Here is a 16,926-nt window from a genome sequence, read left to right as displayed (position 1 = left end):
AGCGTGTTCGTAGTTCCACATATTTATTAGACGTGAAACTGAATGCAATACATAAATAACTTGAAACCACAAAAACAACAAACCGTGACGCAGAGAGGAAAACACACTACTCAAAAGATAATAACCCACAAACAGGAAGAGGAAAAACCCCTACTTAAATATGATCTCTAATCAGAGGCAATGAGGATCAGCTTCCTCCAATTAGAGATCAACCCCAAACAATCCCAACATAGAAATAGACAAACTAGAACTTAAACATAGAAAGAGAAAACGTAGAACAACCCAAAACACCCCCTGTCACGCCCTGCCCTACTCTACTATAGAAAATTACATCTTACTAGGGTCAGGACGTGACAATCTCTAGTAGACAGAACGCGTCTCCTTCCTGAGCGGTATGATGGTTGCGTAGTCCCATGGTGTTTATATTTGTTTATACATGTAACGGCTGTCTGAAGAAGTAGACCAAGGCGCAGCGTGTTGAGTGCTCATATTTAATTTTAATCGAGACACTTTGAACAAAACAAGAAAATGACAGCCAACAGTTCTGTCAGGTATAACAAAACACTAAACAGAAATTAACTACCCACAAACCCCAAAGGAAAACAGGTTGCCTAAGTATGACTCCCAATCAGCGACAACGAAGTACAGCTGTCCCTGATTGAGAGCCATACCAGGCCAAAACAAAGAAATACAAAGCATAGAAAAAAGGACATAGAATGCCCACCCAAATCACACCCGGACCAAACCTAAATAGAGACATAAAAAAGGCTCTCTCAGGTCAGGGCGTGACAATACAGATGAACATGGTACCTTCAGGCATTTAGAAATTGCTCCCAAGGATGAACCAGACTTGTGGAGGTTTAAAAAAAATCTGAGGTCTTTGCTGATTTCTTTTGATTTTCCCATGATGTCAAGCAAAGAGGCACTGAGTTTGAAGGTAGGCCTTGAACTACATCCACAGGTACACCTCCAATTGACTCAAATGATGTCAATTAGCCTATCAGAAGCTTCTAAAGCCATGACATCATTTTCTGGAATTTTCCAAGCTGTTTAAAGGCACAGTCAATTTAGTGTATGTAAACTTCTGTGATTGTGATTATAAGTGAAATAATCTGTCTGTAAACAATTGATAATTGCTTGCGTCATGCACAAAGTAGATGCCCTAACCAACTTGCCAAAACTATAGTTTGTTAACAAGAAATTTGTGGAGTGGTTGAAAAACGAGTTTTAATGACTCCAACCTAAGTGTATGTAAACTTCCGACTACAACTGTATGTTAGCACAGCTGAAAACTGTTGTGCTGATTAAAGAAGCAATACAACTGGCCTTCTTTAGACTAATTGAGTATGTGGAGCATCAGCATTTGTGGGTTCGATTACAGGCTCAAAATGGCCAGTAACAAAGACTTCTGAAACTCGTCAGTCTATTCTTGTACTGAGAAATGAAGGCTATTCCATGCGAGAAATTGGCAATAAACCGAAGCTCTCGTGCAACGCTGTGTACTACTCCCTTCACAGAACAGCGCAAACTGGCTCTAACCAGAATAGAAAGAGGAGTGGGAGGCCCCGGTGCACAATTGAGGAAGAGGACAAGTACATTAGAGTGTCTAGTTTGAGAAACAGACGCCTCACAAGTCCTCAACTGACAGCTTCATTAAATAGTACCCACAAACACCAGTCTCAACGTCAACAGTGAAGAGTCAACTCCTGGATGCTGGCCTTCTAGGCAGAGTTGCAAAGAAAAAGCCATCTGATGCTCCAGATACTCAACTAGTCTAAGGAAGACCAGTTTTATTGCTTATTTAATCAGCCCAACAGTTTTCAGCTGTGCTAACACAACTGCAAAAGGATTTTCTAATGATCAATTAGCCTTTTAAAATGATAAACTTGGATTAGCTAACACAACGTGCCATTGGAACACAGGAGTAATGGTTGCTGATAATGGGCCTCTGTACGCCTACATAGATATTCCATTACAAATCGGCCGTTTCCAGCTACAATAGTCATTTACAACATTAACAATGTCTACACTGTATTTCTGATCAATTTGATGTTATTTTAATTGACAAAAAAATGTTATTTTCTTTCAAAAACTAGGACATTTCTAAGTGACCCCAAACTTTTGAATGGTAGTGTATATTTGTTTGACATTGTTTGCAAACTGATATGTGACACGTATTAATGCCAAAGTAACATGCAAAACAGGCAATGAATGATGGGTCGCCACTGAACTTATCTAATGGGGAACAGTATGGTGGGGACCCATAGGTCTATCTTATATGGAACAGTATAGGGAACAGCATCTGACAGGGAATTTGGTTGGGAACACAACAGATAACAAGGGGTCACATTTTAAGAGTAAAATATGTGCTCTATATTTATTGTCAAAACTCAAGATATGAAATTCCACAATATGGATGGCAAACAATATTTCAATTAAATGTGAGATATGTTGACCATACTGTTATGTTCAATATGTTTGCATTGTCCCTACCTTTGCAGGACTCCAAAGCTCTTTGAGGACACCCACGGGCCCACTGGTTATTAATAACCCAGCAAATGCAATAATAACATTTCCGAATGACAATCATCCTTTCACTGCATATGGAAATCGGAAAACGACAACTACACTACGGGCCTAACGAATGCTATTCAGACAGTTTATGTGGGCGTAACAAAGTTGCCAAATCGCTCAAAAACTAGGCTGGTGGGAGGGAACCGGTCTGTCTAGAGAGGCTAGTCAAAAACCCTCCTCCTAAAGTACCCATAGTCCGTATAGGACAAATAAAGTTTGTCAACTTTTGGAACACATGCAGCTCATTGGCAGTAATCTACATGATGCTTTATTCCCGCGGTAAAATTTTCCAGACAACCCTCCACTTTTAACCATTTATGACTTGTGATATGTGACAGATTTATTAAAATTAGTGAGGACGGGTACAACGACATTTTTTAAATGGATTATGTGTCCGAAACAGAATTGGAGGGCGACACGGAGATAGAGATGGGTATGATAGAGGACGTCGGTAAGTTCACGTGGATTTCATTATCTTTCGCAACACAAGATATTTTATCGAAAGAGAAAAGGGCGGAAGAATGTTGGCTTCCTTTGTAGCCTTTCGTTTCCACCTATCATGAACCATATGCTACGCTACGGTATTCAAAATATCGTTTTTTGTGCACATTTTTTTTCTTCTCAAATGTAATTATGTTGTGCACCTTATATATTTTCTCCTTTATTATTTCATACGTTCAAGAATTATGCAATAACTACTGACTTTTGGCACCACCATTGCCCTCTGTAATGAGAGGGTTCTGCTGTACCTTACACTATACATTATCATAAACTTCATTATCATCTACCACAGTGTCTATAATACTGTAGTGAATTAGAGGGTATCCTAACTGGGAATCAAACCCAGTCACTGACTGGTCAATTCTTCCTTCGGAAAGTAAGCTCCAATGTTTCCAAATCTCTTTATGCACAGGCACACATTCCATGGCTTCAGTGTTTACCATGAAGAATGCCCCATCCCACTTCTGACAACAGTGCAGCGAATATTGGGATATCTGTGGATATCCACAGGCTAATGCCTTAGCCAATACACCAAGAGGGCCGACTTACTTGACTACGTCGCTAGTTGTACTAAGGTCGCTAGTTGTACTAAGGTCGCTCGAATACATAAGTATTCCTTGATCACACTGGAGGACATAGCAATAGATAGGCACACGCCTAACAACTGCACTGATTACATTCACAGATTACAGATTTCAGTCATAGCCTATGGCTGACTGCACAGCTTGCCCCTACCCCAGTCTAAATTCACAAGAAACAAACATATTTCTGGCCCAATGTAGACTCCCACTCTCCTACAATGTATCAATTCTCTGGGATCAGGCAGGTTTTCATTACTAGATAATTACTTGATAATAGTTGTAGTTTTAGGTTATACATGCACTGAGGGAAGGGCCTGAAAAAAATTCCACATCCATTTATGTGTTTTATACTCTCTCCATTTAACAAAGTACTTTGAAAGTGCTTCCAACAAGTGCTTGTGCTTCATCAGTCTGTCTTTCTGCCATGAGCTAGTAAACATAGCCTTTGACCTGGTCTAGCGTCAGTACAAGCAGGCTCAGCGTAGCATGTCTGTTTCTAGGGAAGCACTCTACAGGGGGAAAAGGGTTGCCTGTATAAATCACATAGCTAGTGGATGGTTTTGCTGAAGGTAAATATTGTATTGTGTCTCATATGTTCACAGTCAAACTTGGAGAAATGCATGACACACGGCATGCAGTATGCAAGTATTTAAGTATTTCTGGCAACTTCAAAGGATCTGCATTCCAAACAAGTGAGAAATATTGCATAGAAGCAAGTCAAGTGAAGTACATCAGGCATGCTTCAATTCAATAACATTGGAAGATTTTTAAATAATGTTTTCAGCACAGTTTTATTAGCACAGTTGCTATCAACTTGTCGAATGGAGGTACTTGCCTAAGATACTTAAACTATTCCATCATGGAGTATCTGAGTTTGAACATTTACAGTCTTTTCCAGGGCGTTACTAAGGGTAATGTTTTCCAAACACCATCTGATTCCAGTTACATTAGGTTTCCATAGTACTTTCTACCCATGGGACGTTTAGAGGTTTTCCCGATGGAATGTCATCTGTTGTGTAAAGTATGAATGTAGTACCAGACACAATAAAATGTAACATTTAACTGAATGAACACAATTTAATGTGGGTTGTTGAATGTGCTTTACTTTGGTATTATATTCCCCTCTGAAATAAAGATATGAGTACTTTGCACTGGTGCATATGCTCAGTAAATCTGATAATGTATAATAATCAGCTGGGCCTTGTCAGAGTCTTACAAAAGATGGTGGTTAAGAAGAGTCACATCTCCATCAAGATCTTGTCATGCATGTCTCTCATGTCTTTAATACATGTTTTTTTTTGGGGGGGGGGGCAGTCTATTCTCAGGAGTTTTTGCCAACCTTTGAGACTATACCTGAGGGGGCATCAGTGCCCAAAGTGGAGAAGGTGAGTCTCAACCCTTTAAATTGTATAACATTTCTGCATTATGAAAATGATTAGTACTCATAGCTTTAATAGTAGTTGTAGTTGTCACGTCCTGACCAGTATAAGGGGTTATTTGTAATTGTAGTTTGGTCAGGACGTGGCAGGGGTGTGTTTGTTTTGTGTTGTTGGGGTTTTTGGGTAGTGTTCTATGTTTTGTATTTCTTCTTTAGTTTATTGTTTTGACCTTCAATTGGAGGCAGCTGTTCCTCGTTGCCTCTAATTGAAGGTCCTATTTAGTAGGGGTCTTTTTCAATGGGTTTTGTGGGTAGTTGTTTCTTGTTTAGATGTGTGCCTGACAGGACTGTTTTCGTTGTTATTTTTGTTCAGGGTTCATTTATTTTAATAAAGAAGAACATGAGCATTCACATCCCCGCTGCATTTTGGTCTAATCACTACGACGGCCGTGACAGTAGTATTACTTTGAGCTGCCAATGAATAACTTTACAATTAATACCATATTTGTATAACATGGCTTGTTCTTGCATTTATTTCACCAAGAGGGATGTGGATTAATTTGCTTTTGTATTTTCATATGCAGAAAATGCATGAATCAATGTGCCAAATATCTGTAATTACAAGAGAGGTCTATGTTTGATCCCAATCCAAATGTGGACTGTTATCGTTCATGGAACAAAAAAAGGGTGTGTCACTTTTTGCCGTTGTAGACTCTTCCCTCCCTCCCTCTCCCATCTAAGTCTGATGTCAGTTGAGAAAGACGTTGTCTAGTAGGGTCTCGTACAAGCACAGTGAGGCTGTCTGTCAGTCCCTCTCTCGTTAAAGGACATGTATGATATCATGGAAGAAGAAGAGTTTGAGTTTGAGGCTGTGGAGCTACCAGATATCACTGTGGAGCTACCAGATATCGCCTGTTGTTTTTGCCCACAGGCTGAGTTCAACGGCAAATCTGACTCTCTGTTCTTCAATGATGGGGTTAGACGGATCGACTTTGTCTTAGTCTATGAAGATGAGGACATGAAGGAGATTGACAAAAATAGAACGTTCCAGAAACGTAAAGTAAGTGCATTTCTGGTGGCAGATTGTGAGTCTAAGTGTCCTTATTCACTTTCAACATGGTCAGCAGGTTTCTGTCTGACAGAAGTTAAAAACAGTATTCCTACTGTGCTGTGAAAAGGCATGTTTGAAATGATATGCAGTTTCACAATGTAAGCATAGTTTTGAGGAATATGTGAATCTAAATGTGTTTTCTTATAGCTTAAGAGGACTACTGTATTATCTATGAAACAAGTTACTAAAGCCGCATTCCATCAAAGATGTTAACTTGTAGGGATCAGTTTTATGTTCCGTCATAGAAGCTGGTGATGTATTATGCCAGGACCTAAGGAATTCACACAACGCTTTCTCATTGTACACCCGGAATATTGACTTTGAATATTTGTACAGGGAGTTTTTCTTTGCTTCAGTCACGGTGTGTCAGATCTAAGGTTAACAGTGTTAACCCTCTTTTCTTAACACTATGATTAATATGAGGCCATTTACAAATGTACAATAATTTTATCATCATATGCCAAATGAACATACCAAAATAAAACATGAGGAAATTCTAGACGGTATGTTGCACATGCAGGTATGTCGTGTACTGTATTACACACTTTTGTGAAAGTAAAATCTCTGTTTCACAATATCCTTCACAACAAGGTGACAGAAATGTAACATACACTAACATACACTATACACTATCCTTGCAAATGTCATAATATAATTTTCCAAATGTCAGATTTTGGCGCATCATAATGGCTGAAATAATAAGTAAATGCACCTTTGATAGAGGTAACATTTGTGATTCACCAACAATCCCCCATATGTTGAATTCATGTTTTACAATGAGTGGTTTGGGGGCAGGGAGTATTGAAAGCAGAAGGAGTGTACACGCCTCCTATGCAGCTGTGGTCACTTATGTTGCCAAGCTCTTGATGTCATGTCCCAGTGGGGCTATTATGACATGCCCAGACTAGACACTCCATTATATAGAAACTCCATTATACTGAAGTGCTGCTGTGGTGGCTTTAATGCACTTTCACAGACGGAGAGGGAAAAGGAGTAAAAAATCCACTTCCCTAGAAACTGACCCTTTAGTCATTCCCAACCCAGTTATATATTCTGTATTTACAATTCTTTGCAAGTATTGTGGATGCACTAAACAGAAGCATACAGACGTACGTAGTAGCAATGTATTTTGATTGACCTTTTATTTATTTGATGTGATTTTATCAGAAGTCTTGTATCGTACACACAATTCCCATACAGATGTAGTCAGTTTCATACATGGTTGAAATCAGTCAGTGCATTGCTATCCATTGAGGGGAAATAGGTCACTGTAATGTCAATATAATGACACTTTTCATTCATCATTTATTATACACAACCACAGTTAAGATGGGATAATAAGAATAATGTATTAGATATTACATTTAACATGTGTAAAGAACTTTTCATTACAAGAGTAATAAGAGAAACAGATTGGATCTCATCCAATAGGGAAACAGAAGGGGCAGTGTTACAAACACGGGATCCATTCATTTAACATCCTGTATTCTCTTCCCTAGCAACGCAGAGAGTACTTTGAGGCCAGCTTGATGAAGATGGGGATGGAACTAGAGGCTGCCAGATCTGTGAGTGGCCCATAATGCATTTTACAAGGACTGGCTTTATGTATTTACTCTGCTGTTAGCTTGTAGAGTGTGTAGATATTCAGGGACGATTGGATGGAAACAATATTTAGTATCTTACATTCGTTTGGTCTGAAATGGTAGAGAAATACCTAATGTTTGTATTTGTTACATAGTTTTATTATCATGCTGCTTATTTAAGTGACCTTGTGGATCTTGTTTTTGGCTGCATTTTCGATGGCAGACACAGTTGTTTTACAAAGTTTTCCTTTTAAACAGCCAACTATTTCCTCAGAAAGGGTTGAGATTGAATTGCAGTGGAAAACTATGGCACCAATTCCATTATTTGAGTAGTTTCACTTTAGTGGTATTTCATGGAATAGGATCAATGAGTTAACATTGATAAACACAGAGCCAACTTCTGATTTTGTAGACAATAAAGTATTGCATTAGATTTATGTGGTATTTTAATACTTGTTTTATGTGGAGGATGTAATTTGTGATCATGGCAATGTCTTCTTAATTGCCCCTTAGGGGATTACTGAAGTTGTAATACATTTAGTTGAAATGAAAAGGGCTGCCTTATCTTGTTATTTTATCTTCGTCATTCCGACAAGGTGGTAGATGAGAAGCTGTTGTTCGTCAAGGTGCACATGCCCTGGGACGTGCTGTGTACCTACGCCGAGGTCCTCCACATCAAGCTGCCCATTCAGCCCAATGACCTGTCCACCACGTCCTCGCCCTTCAACTTCCTCAGCTGCATCACCAGACACTTCTACCCCAGTGAGGACCTCATAGCCAAGGAGACGGAGTACTTCACCGCCCCGTTCGAGAAGGACAGGCTGGAGTACTTCTACGTGAAGGACCGGGACCTCTTCTTCACGCCATCCATGAGGAGTAGAATGGCAAGTGCACTGCTTTCTTTACCTCATCATGGAGTATAAACCCCAAAGTCAACCAATAAGAGGTTAAAGATGCAGCAGCGCACTAGATTTTGATAGAGATTAAAAATAAATCACTAAAGAGAAGTCACCTCATTGACTTACTTTCGGTAGTTTAAGCATCTCAGGTTTCTGATGCTGCTAAATGGTGTTGGAAGATATTTTGTCTGTAGACCACAGATTGGTTATTCAGCCCTTGCGCTATGAAAATATCAATGTACCTATACTTAAAACACAGTGTTAACACTCTTTTCTTAACACTTCAATGATAACAGAATGGTTGGTCTTCCTCCTCAGGCCTACTACATCCTCAGCCGAGCCCCCTATGAGGTGCGAGGGAACATCAAGAAGTTTGGTGTCACCAAGCTGCTCGATGGGGGGGTGTACAAGGCTGCTTATCCCCTGCATGATGTGAGTGGGGATAAAGAGTGGGGTGGCACTAGTAACTGACAACATAGTACATTAAACACCAATCTATCTGTGAAAAGACTGAGCAGTGTTTTTATGGACTTTTTAGTTTTGTTTTCTGTGAACTTACTTTAGTGCAGATTCAACGTCAGGTCGAAAGAAGATGAGTGCCCCAATGAGAGATACCTCCTGTATAACGAGTGGGCTCACCCTAAGAGTTTCTATAAGATGCAGCCACTTGATCTCATAAGGTAATTCATGCTTTAATCTACTTTCGCAAAAATGCACATTGCACGCACATGGCTGCTTTAGCATAATAAGGTGTTGAGAATTATTATTCCAAACAGAATGTGCTTAGAGGCCTAATCATTGTAATTACGGAAAATAATAATATTTTCTTTCATTTTCTCACAGAAAGTATTATGGGGAAAAGATTGGCATTTACTTTGCTTGGCTGGGCTTCTATACAGCCATGCTCGCCCTCGCTGCCATTGTTGGACTTGGCTGTTTCATTTATGGGTACACGACTCAAGAAACAAGCACCTGGAGGTATGTTTAAAACTCAAAGAAAGTACTTCAGAAACCCACAACACCATAGAAATATATTACAAGTTGCTAAATCTAGTGTATATCAAATGAAGATCAATTAGTGCAGGACAGAACACATAAGGTTAAGTAGAGTAAATATAAGTGGATTGATGTTCCTTCCATGCTGTTCCCTGACACTCTAACTGTGTGAAAACCCAATGATTAACAACTTTGTTGCATTTTGTTGTTGAGTTTTTGCTGAAGTTTGACCCATCTGTTCTGTTCATTTATTGGACAGCAAAGAGGTGTGCGACCCTTTGATTGGAGGAAATATTGTGATGTGTCCTCAGTGTGATAAGGAGTGCACATACTGGAGGCTGAACAGCACCTGTGAATCTTCGAAAGTAAGTAATGTATACATTATGGTTCACTAATTCTGGTCCATGGCTATACAGGTTCTTATCTCATTCACTCCCATGGTCAATTCAGAGTGATTATGAAAGTGACTTATATGGATAGTGAGTCCCTTTAAATTATATTTGCCAATGCTTGTTATGTCAGACTGTTTTCTCAGACTCCTTGGCCCATGAGACATGCTACAAGTCATATTCAACCTTTTTGAACAGGGTTTGTTTTCATATAAATTTACAAAGAGTCATGGATGGAGAGAAAACATGTATTTCACGTGATCTTGTTTTCCTTAGAAACTGTGCATATTTGATAACTATGGGACGCTGGTGTTTGCTGTCTTTATGGCCATTTGGGGTGAGTCATTTCATTCATTAAACTTACCAAATGTTCAAATGTTGAGGTTTAAGAAACTGTAATATTTTAGTGTGTAGTTTTGTCTATCTAAGCTTATTAGCAATTAGATGTTGCATGATAATGATATTAGAGTTTTCCTCAGTACATGCTACAGTCTAGGACCAGGCAGGTAAAATAAAGCTTTACACTCTTGTTCCCATCCTGGTTCTAGTGACCGTGTTTCTGGAGTTCTGGAAGCGCTACCAGGCAGAGCTGGAGTATGAGTGGGACACCGTGGAGTTCCTTGAGCAGGAGGAGCAACCTCGTCCCGAGTATGAGGCCAAGTGTAACCACGAGAGAATCAACCCTGTCACACGGGTAAGGAACATACATTCGTCACACAGTCCCTATGGTGATTCTATAGCGTCAGACTCAGGACCGATGATAGTAATGTTGTATACTTGTTTTAAAAGGACAGTAATACCTGTATCATTACTTCATTGTAAAACATGTTATTCTTCATTTAGGTAAAAGAGAAAGTACCTTATACAGCCTGTGGACGGTGTATAAGAGTGTCTTTAGGAATCGGGACCGTCTTATTCTGGGTAAAAACTTTGGGATTTCTCTACTGTTATCTTGTTCTGAATAGGCCAATTTACATGCACTCCAACAGCAATTTTTTTTTATATAACCCTAACCTTTGTTTCACGTCTGACCCCTCCAATTCTTGTGTTTGTGCTTGTGTTCAGATTGTGTTGATCCTAGCATCAGTGGTGGCCATCATCGTATACCGACTGGCAGTGTTCTTCTCATTTTCGACGAGACTCCAGTCTGACCTAAAGGAGCTCGAACCGTTTAAGGAGTATGTGACCGCACAAATGGCCACCTCCGTCACTGCTTCTATCATCAGCTTCGTAGTAATCATGGTGCTCAACATCCTGTATGAGAGGGTTGCCATCTGGATCACTGACTTCGGTGAGACGCCTCAATGTCAAACAACAGGAAATATGTGGTTTGCTATACGGAACTATGGTGTTTCTCAAACTGCTTTCAGACAAGGGCTAATATTCACTCAAACATGCCTTAGCAAGGTTGATGCAGTGCCCCAAACATTCTGCAATTATACCATGGTATGAGTAAATATTGCACACCAATAGGTCTGAAGTAATCCAAATATATGTATGCCAACATATTTATACTCTAGGAAATTCACAACACCACAATAGCCCTTAGCTGATGTCCTTATTCAGAGTCACTTGCAGAATCTGGACACAGAAAAAGCTTGATTTAAGCCTGATGTTTTTTTTTGATGAGACTGAGAAGATGCCTTACTTCATTTTAAAGAGCTTCCAAGGACCAAGACGGATTATGAGAACAGTCTGACTCTGAAGATGTTCCTGTTCCAGTTTGTCAACTACTACTCCTCCTGCTTCTACATTGCCTTTGCCAAAGGGAAAGTGGTTGGTTACCCTGGGCAACCTGTTTACCTGCTGGGCAAGTACAGGAATGAGGAGGTACGTATGCCTATCAGTTGATTGAAAGATCAGTTGATTGAAAGATCAGTTGATTGAAGGCTCAGTTGATTGGTGCTTGGCACAGAATATGTGATAACACAGTATGACAGTGTTTTGCTTTTCCACTTCGCTTGTGTTCTAACTACGTTGCCAAATTATTAGCTGTTGCATTCTGTGGCTTTTTTGTTTGACTAAAAGAGACCTTCATATTTCAAATGAAAGACCTAGATGAGGAAATCTTCCACAAAATACAAGTTGATGGAATGGAGGTGCTTTATCATGTAATACTACAAGATGGTCAACATTGGTTCATGCATTGTTTTTGTCTCATCCTTACCAGTGTGATCCAGGAGGATGCCTGATTGAGTTGACAACCCAGCTCACTGTCATCATGGGCGGTAAAGCCATCTGGAATAACATTCAGGAGGTGCTGCTGCCGTAAGTTTTTGGTTCAATGGAAGAACATAAAATAGCCAACCACATCAGCTCTCTAGGAGCCCAGCAACCGTAAAGTTTCCCAGTTATATTGGATCAAGGTTGGTTCAATGGTTTATTCCATCCCAACTCAAAATGGAATTCCCCTTTATCTTCAAGTGTATCTGTATCCAGACATCATTATTATCTGATTCAGAGAGCAAACATAAAGGCGTCTTTTTGCAGGCACTAACGGAGTCTAACTCCACCATGGCTTATTGGCCAAAGACTATGGGGAAATGAATGTTTTTTTGTTGGGTTTCTGGATAAATGCCAAAAACACAGGCTAAGGAGATCTTATACGTTTTGTTGTATGAGATCATTTTCATCAGCTAACGTCACTTTTTGTGAATTTTAAAGCATTTATGTAATCAAAACAAAAACATAAAGCACATAAAGGCTTCATAATTCATTAAGGTCATGTTAACTGACTGATATTATCTCATAGGACAAAACGTATAATATCTCCTAATCCTATTTCAACCTCAGACCTTATTTTCGGCATTTATCCCAAAACCCCATTCTTTCCCTATTAATTTTACACATAGGAAATGCTAATTTCAGTTTTTTTGTATTATTTGTATTTTCCCCATAGAAAATGCTAGGTCATTTCCGTGTTTTTAGGACTACAAGCTGGCGAGCTCTATAACCTTTTAATAAGCAGCATGATTCTGCGATTTACATGTTTCTCATCAGGTGGATGAAGAATTTGATATTCCGCTACTGCACACGTGTGGGGTCTGAAAAGGTGATTCCTCGCTGGGAACAGGACTATCAGCTGCAGCCCATTGGGAAGCTGGGCCTCTTCTATGAATACCTGGAGATGGGTAAGATATGAAGAATGAGGCAAACTCTCTTCCTCTCCAAATCAACCCCTAGCCCCTATCCCCGGGCACCTCTGTAGATCTGAGAGGATTGGATAGGTGTGGACGCAATATGGTGGCAGCTATATGCGTATGCTCAGAAGTTTTTTAAGCTGATCCTGCTATTTCTTTGGGCTCTGTCCAGAAACCACCTCTAGCCCCTAGCCCCTATCCCCAAGGCACTTGCTTAATCTAGAAGGGTTGGATGGACATAAGCTATATGGTGCAAATCCCCCCTAGCTACTATCATAGTAGCAGGTTCCCCCTAGCTAGCCTATCAGCTACTATCATAGTATCAGGTTCCCCCCTAGCTAGCCTATCAGCTTCTAACTATCATAGTATCAGGTTCCCCCCTAGCTAGCCTATCAACTACTATCATAGTATCAGGTTCCCCCCTAGCTAGCCTATCAACTACTATCATAGTATCAGGTTCCCCCCTAGCTAGCCTGTCAGCTTCTAACTATCATAGTATCAGGTTCCCCCCTAGCTAGCCTATCAACTACTATCATAGTATCAGGTTCCCCCCTAGCTAGCCTATCAACTACTATCATAGTATCAGGTTCCCCCCTAGCTAGCCTATCAACTACTATCATAGTATCAGGTTCCCAGATCTATTGATGGAAAGGCTTTTTTCTGCAGGGATCAAATTTGGCTTTGTGTCTGCGTGGCTTTTTCCTACAGTGATCCAGTTTGGTTTTGTGACTCTGTTCGTGGCCTCCTTCCCCCTGGCTCCTGTCCTGGCTCTGGTCAATAACCTCTTTGAGATCCGAGTGGACGCCTGGAAGATCATCACCCAGTTCCGCCGCATGGTTCCAGAGAAGGCCCAAGACATCGGGGCATGGCAACCCATTCTCCAAGGTGTCGCCATCTTGGCTGTGGCATCAAATGTGAGTGATGGCTCCTCCATTGGATTATGAAGTATTATGAAACATACATATATTTTTTAAGATGATGTATTTATCTTGTTTTTTCCTCCATTGCATAGTCCCATCACTGGATCAGCATGGTAACAATCATATAATTTGATTGTTACCATGCTGATGTAGTGACATTCTTAGATAGATTATAATTAATCTATTATGATGAGCACCAGTTTAATGTGCACTGTCTCCTCCACTTGTCTCTCTGCCAGGCCATGATCATTGCCTTCACATCAGACATGATCCCACGGTTGGTTTACTACTGGTCTTTCTCTGTGTATCCCTATGGAGACCATTCCAGTCACACCATGCAGGGCTACATCAACAACACGCTCTCTGTGTTCGACATCCAGGACTTCTCCAATAAGAGCCGGCCCTTGCAAACACCTTACTGGTTCAATAACAGCACCACCTGCAGGTAATGTGAACGTATATGAGATGGATTTCAACGAAATCGTGTTAGACATTGAAATAGTTCATGCAGTCTCTCTGTCATACTTTAGATATCGAGATTTCAGATATCCACCAGGACACCACAGACAGTATGAATACAGTATCTACTACTGGCATGTGATAGCTGCCAAGATGGCTTTCATAATAGTTGTAGAGGTGAGTAGAAATTTCTCTGAAACGTGGCTTTGACCTGATTTTTCTTTCTACAGTGTAGTCTAATGCCAGATGGACATTTTCTAGCCTTTCAAGAAATCCTAATAATGTTTTCCCTCCTTCCGACCCTTATACCCTTGTCCCCTCAGCACATTGTATACCTGACCAAGTTCGTTCTGTCCTACGTGATCCCGGACGTGCCTTACACAGTGAGGGAACAGATCAAACGAGAGAAGTACTTGAGCCAGGTCATCCTTCACGAGACCAACCTCAAACTGGTGACCAAACGCTTAAAGCCTGTCGCTGATAAGATACTTAAGCACAATGAGGACCAGGATGAGGAGATGATGGACCTTTACTTTTAATCTCCGAAACTTTGTCAGAGAAGAGAGAGTCCTGCCTTTGTCAGGACCTACAATATTTACAAGTATTGTGAGCAGCTAAAGATGTATTCAATACATGTTTTAATAACTTTAATTACTATGAATTAATATTATTAATATTACTAGTAGCTTAATAGCTTGGTGGGGACTACGACCAACCAAACCAGCCATGAAGCTCAGCTCTGTTGCTCAGATCTCTGGATCTATTGCATATTTAGCACTTTTATGTCACTGATTGTTACATGTACCCTGTTACATTTTATGTGTCTTGTATTGTTAAAATTAGGATTCAATGCCATATGTTTGACTGTACGGTAAATATGGAAGATTATGAATGACAACAATACTTTTCTTCTTTAAACAAAACATACAGATTTTTATACCATTTGTGGCCTAGGCTTATCAAAACATTTGTAATACTCAAGGTGTGCTTGATTTAGTCAGGAATAATTCCAAAAGCTCAAATTGCATTAAGCAGGCAAGTCATCAAGTATGGAAGCTCATTCCCACCAACCAAGAAAAAATATCTGACCGAGTTATGAAATAATAAGGTATAATTATGAGATAGAAAGTTGTAATTGTGAGATAGAATGTCTGGATCATGGACATTGAATAGTCCTGCAGGTCGACCCCTTTTAAAGGGGAAATCAGGGATTCGCACAATAACATAGCTTCTCCCACCACAGCTAAGGAATGGGGCAGGAGAAATGTAACCAATCTCAAATACATAGACACAAGGACTCACATATGGATGCAAGGACTGACCATCCATGAGATACAAATTATATTTTTAACCATGTGTTGAAGCTATACTGTGTTTGTTTACAATTACAATTATAAGAGAGTAAACCAAGCTTATATTTTGGGTTCTGATTGGATAAGACCGTTACTCATTTCTAAGTTACATTATTGAAGAATCAGTGGCTTTACACATTTACATTTAAGTCATTTAGCAGACGCTCTTATCCAGAGCGACTTACAAATTGGCGGATTCACCTTATGATATCCAGTGGAACAACCACTTTACAATAGTGCATGTAAATCTTTTAAGGGGGGGGGGGGGGGGTTAGAATGATTACTTTATCCTATCCTAGGTATTCCTTAAAGAGGTGGGGTTTCAGGTGTCTCCGGAAGGTGGTGATTGACTGCTGTCCTGGCGTCGTGGGGGAGCTTGTTCCACCATTGGGGTGCCAGAGCAGCGAACAGTTTTGACTGGGCTGAGCGGGAACTGTGCTTCCTCAGAGGTAGGGAGGCGAGCAGGCCAGAGGTGGATGAACGCAGTGCCCTTGTTTGGGTGTAGGGCCTGATCAGAGCCTGAAGGTACGGAGGTGCCGTTCCCCTCACAGCTCCGTAGGCAAGCACCATGGTCTTGTAGCGGATGCGAGCTTCAACAGGAAGCCAGTGGAGAGAGCGGAGGAGCGGGGTGACGTGAGAGAACTTGGGAAGGTTGAACACCAGACGGGCTGCGGCGTTCTGGATGAGTTGTAGGGGTTTAATGGCACAGGCAGGGAGCCCAGCCAACAGCGAGTTGCAGTAATCCAGACGGGAGATGACAAGTGCCTGGATTAGGACCTGCGCCGCTTCCTGTGTGAGGCAGGGTCGTACTCTGCGAATGTTGTAGAGCATGAACCTACAGGATCGGGTCACCGCCTTGATGTTAGTAGAGAACGACAGGGTGTTGTCCAGGGTCACGCCAAGGTTCTTAGCACTCTGGGAGGAGGACACAATGGAGTTGTCAACCGTGATGGCGAGATCATGGAACGGGCATAGACTGACCAGGTGAATCCAGGTGAAAGCTATTGTTCCTTATTGATTTTACTTGTAAAACCCACTTCAAT

The 16,926-nt window shown here is 40.7% G+C and overlaps 1 protein-coding gene across 2 annotated transcripts; it reads left to right on the top strand.

Annotated features, from left to right (window-relative positions):
* Window positions 1-2,730: 2,730 nt before the first annotated feature.
* LOC106609531 (anoctamin-6) lies at window positions 2,731-15,954 on the top strand. 2 transcript variants are annotated; one of them, XM_014208451.3, is made up of 21 exons: window positions 2,745-2,853; window positions 2,978-3,025; window positions 4,971-5,041; window positions 5,966-6,094; window positions 7,645-7,710; window positions 8,325-8,612; window positions 8,946-9,059; window positions 9,192-9,307; window positions 9,471-9,605; window positions 9,883-9,988; window positions 10,289-10,349; window positions 10,561-10,706; window positions 10,856-10,933; window positions 11,078-11,303; window positions 11,673-11,842; window positions 12,183-12,280; window positions 13,013-13,143; window positions 13,861-14,066; window positions 14,312-14,517; window positions 14,603-14,708; window positions 14,855-15,954. In XM_014208451.3, the coding sequence occupies exons 1-21, from the start codon at window positions 2,835-2,837 to the stop codon at window positions 15,068-15,070; spliced, it is 2,736 nt and encodes a 911-aa protein (XP_014063926.1). In that variant the 5' UTR covers window positions 2,745-2,834; the 3' UTR covers window positions 15,071-15,954. The 2 variants fall into 2 exon arrangements, with proteins under 2 accessions (XP_014063925.1, XP_014063926.1); XM_014208450.3 differs by having other exon boundaries at window positions 2,731-3,025.
* Window positions 15,955-16,926: the final 972 nt, after the last annotated feature.

Source organism: Salmo salar, chromosome 07, assembly GCF_965601325.2.
Source record: "Salmo salar chromosome 07, fSalSal1, whole genome shotgun sequence".
NCBI classification, from domain to species: domain Eukaryota; kingdom Metazoa; phylum Chordata; class Actinopteri; order Salmoniformes; family Salmonidae; genus Salmo; species Salmo salar.
This window is presented reverse-complemented; position numbering and strand designations above follow the sequence as displayed.

Bases quoted from the DNA above. Each gene is read 5' to 3' on its own strand.
- LOC106609531 (XM_014208450.3), top strand. From the start codon at position 2,956: ATGGATTATGTGTCCGAAACAGAATTGGAGGGCGACACGGAGATAGAG. The intron at 11,304-11,672 runs GTGAGACGCCTC...TTCATTTTAAAG, and splicing joins CATCTGGATCACTGACTTCG to AGCTTCCAAGGACCAAGACG. The intron at 14,518-14,602 runs GTAATGTGAACG...GTCATACTTTAG, and splicing joins AATAACAGCACCACCTGCAG to ATATCGAGATTTCAGATATC.